At 29.6% G+C, this 1,655-nt stretch overlaps 1 protein-coding gene across 1 annotated transcript; it reads right to left on the reverse strand.

Annotated features, from left to right (window-relative positions):
* Nucleotides 1-6: 6 nt before the first annotated feature.
* LOC105316083 (unconventional myosin-XVIIIa-like) lies at nt 7-1,635 on the reverse strand (the record flags this gene model as incomplete). Its single annotated transcript, XM_011410887.2, has 8 exons — nt 1,526-1,635; nt 1,339-1,471; nt 1,151-1,272; nt 857-1,011; nt 639-762; nt 373-465; nt 210-311; nt 7-161 (listed from the first exon to the last, which is right to left on the reverse strand). Coding segments are annotated over exons 4-8 (527 nt in total), but the record flags the coding sequence as incomplete, so codon positions are not given.
* Between the last annotated feature and the right edge of the window lie 20 nt (nt 1,636-1,655).

Here is a 1,655-nt window from a genome sequence, read left to right on the forward strand (position 1 = left end):
TGTTGCTTGGACTCATGTTCTTCCTCCAGCTGCTGTTCTATTGTCTTTATCTTCTTGTTCATGGTGGCCTTCGGCTGCTCCATGTCTTCCTCCCTTCCCTCAATCTCCTTTTGGTGTTGAGTTTTGAGAGAATTCTGTGACAGCTCCAAACGAGACTTAGCCTAAAAGCAAAGATAATAATAACAACGACACAACAAATATTAATTTACTTGTTGTAATGAATCAACTTTTATATTCAAATCATCCACTTCATCCTCCAACTCTTCAATTTTTGATTCCAATTCTCTTTTCATTTTTTTCAAAGAAACAATCTAAAATGAAACATGCAAAGCCAGTTATTAATTGACCACACCACCAATGAATATTAATTACCTCATTATCAGTACTAATGCTTCCTTTCTTCAACAGCTCCGTTTCTATTTCAGTCTTTTCACTTTCAAGTTTCTGATGGTCTTCTTTCAATTTCTATAAAATAATAATAATAATAATAATAATAATAATAATAATAATAATAATGATAATAATAATAATAATGATAATGATAATAATAATAATAATAATAATAATAATAATAATAATAATAATAATAATAATAATAATAATAATAATAATAAAGATTAATTAATCAATAACTTTACTTTGTATTTTTCTTCTAATAAAGTGAAATCGGCTGACAATAAATTCTTTTCTCTCTCCAATCTCTCCCTGGCTTGTTTCTCATCGCTAGCTCCATCTCTTACTGAATTAATATCAGAATCAAATCTAAAAAACAAACATTATTATTATTATTATTATTATTATTATTATTATTATTATTATTATTATTATTGTTGTTGTTTTTGTTTATGTTGTTTACTTTCTCTGTCTTTTTTCCAATTCTTCGTTCCTGTTCTGCTGTGCCTCAAGCATCAGTTTCAAGTCGTTCAGTTCAGAACTAAATTTGGATCCTTTCTTACGAGCCTGGGACAGGTTCCGCCTCAGGTCCTCAACTTCAGCATCAGAATCAGCGAGCTACAATTAATAATAATAATAATAATAACAATAATAATAATAATAACAATAATAATAATAATAACAATAATAATAATAATAACAATAATAATAATAATAATAATAATAATAATAATAATAATAATAATAATAATCTCACCTTTTTCTCTAGTACTTTCTTTGCATGTTGCAGTCGCTCCACCTGGTCCTCATACTCTGTACTTATTCTCTGCCGGAGGGTTTCAAGTTCTCTCTTAGTCTCCCAGTATTTCTCTAGAACAGCTTTTAAACAAACAAACAAACAAATAAACAAATAAATAAATATTGAAAGGATGGGATATGCTATACCTTCAGAGTTATTTTCAGTTTCGTTTTCGTCACCTCCGCCATTTTCACTCTGCTTGATTCTGGCTAATATTGTCAACTCAGCAATTTGTAACTGAAGTTCCTCGTTCCTTTTAATGAGTTCGTCCTCCGTCGACTAATTAATAATAATAAATGTTATTAATATTATTATTATTATTATTAGAATTACTGTGACGTCCTGGTTTTGCTCCTGTAAAGCTCGTCTGTCAATCTGCTCCTGCTCCAATAACTCAGTCACATGCTGAGCTGTCTCCTAACACAAATACACATTATAACAACACCATGCAGCTTTCATTCCT

This window comes from Amphimedon queenslandica, unplaced genomic scaffold (assembly GCF_000090795.2).
Source record: "Amphimedon queenslandica unplaced genomic scaffold, v1.1 AMPQUscaffold_5291_Cont22736, whole genome shotgun sequence".
Taxonomy (NCBI): domain Eukaryota; kingdom Metazoa; phylum Porifera; class Demospongiae; order Haplosclerida; family Niphatidae; genus Amphimedon; species Amphimedon queenslandica.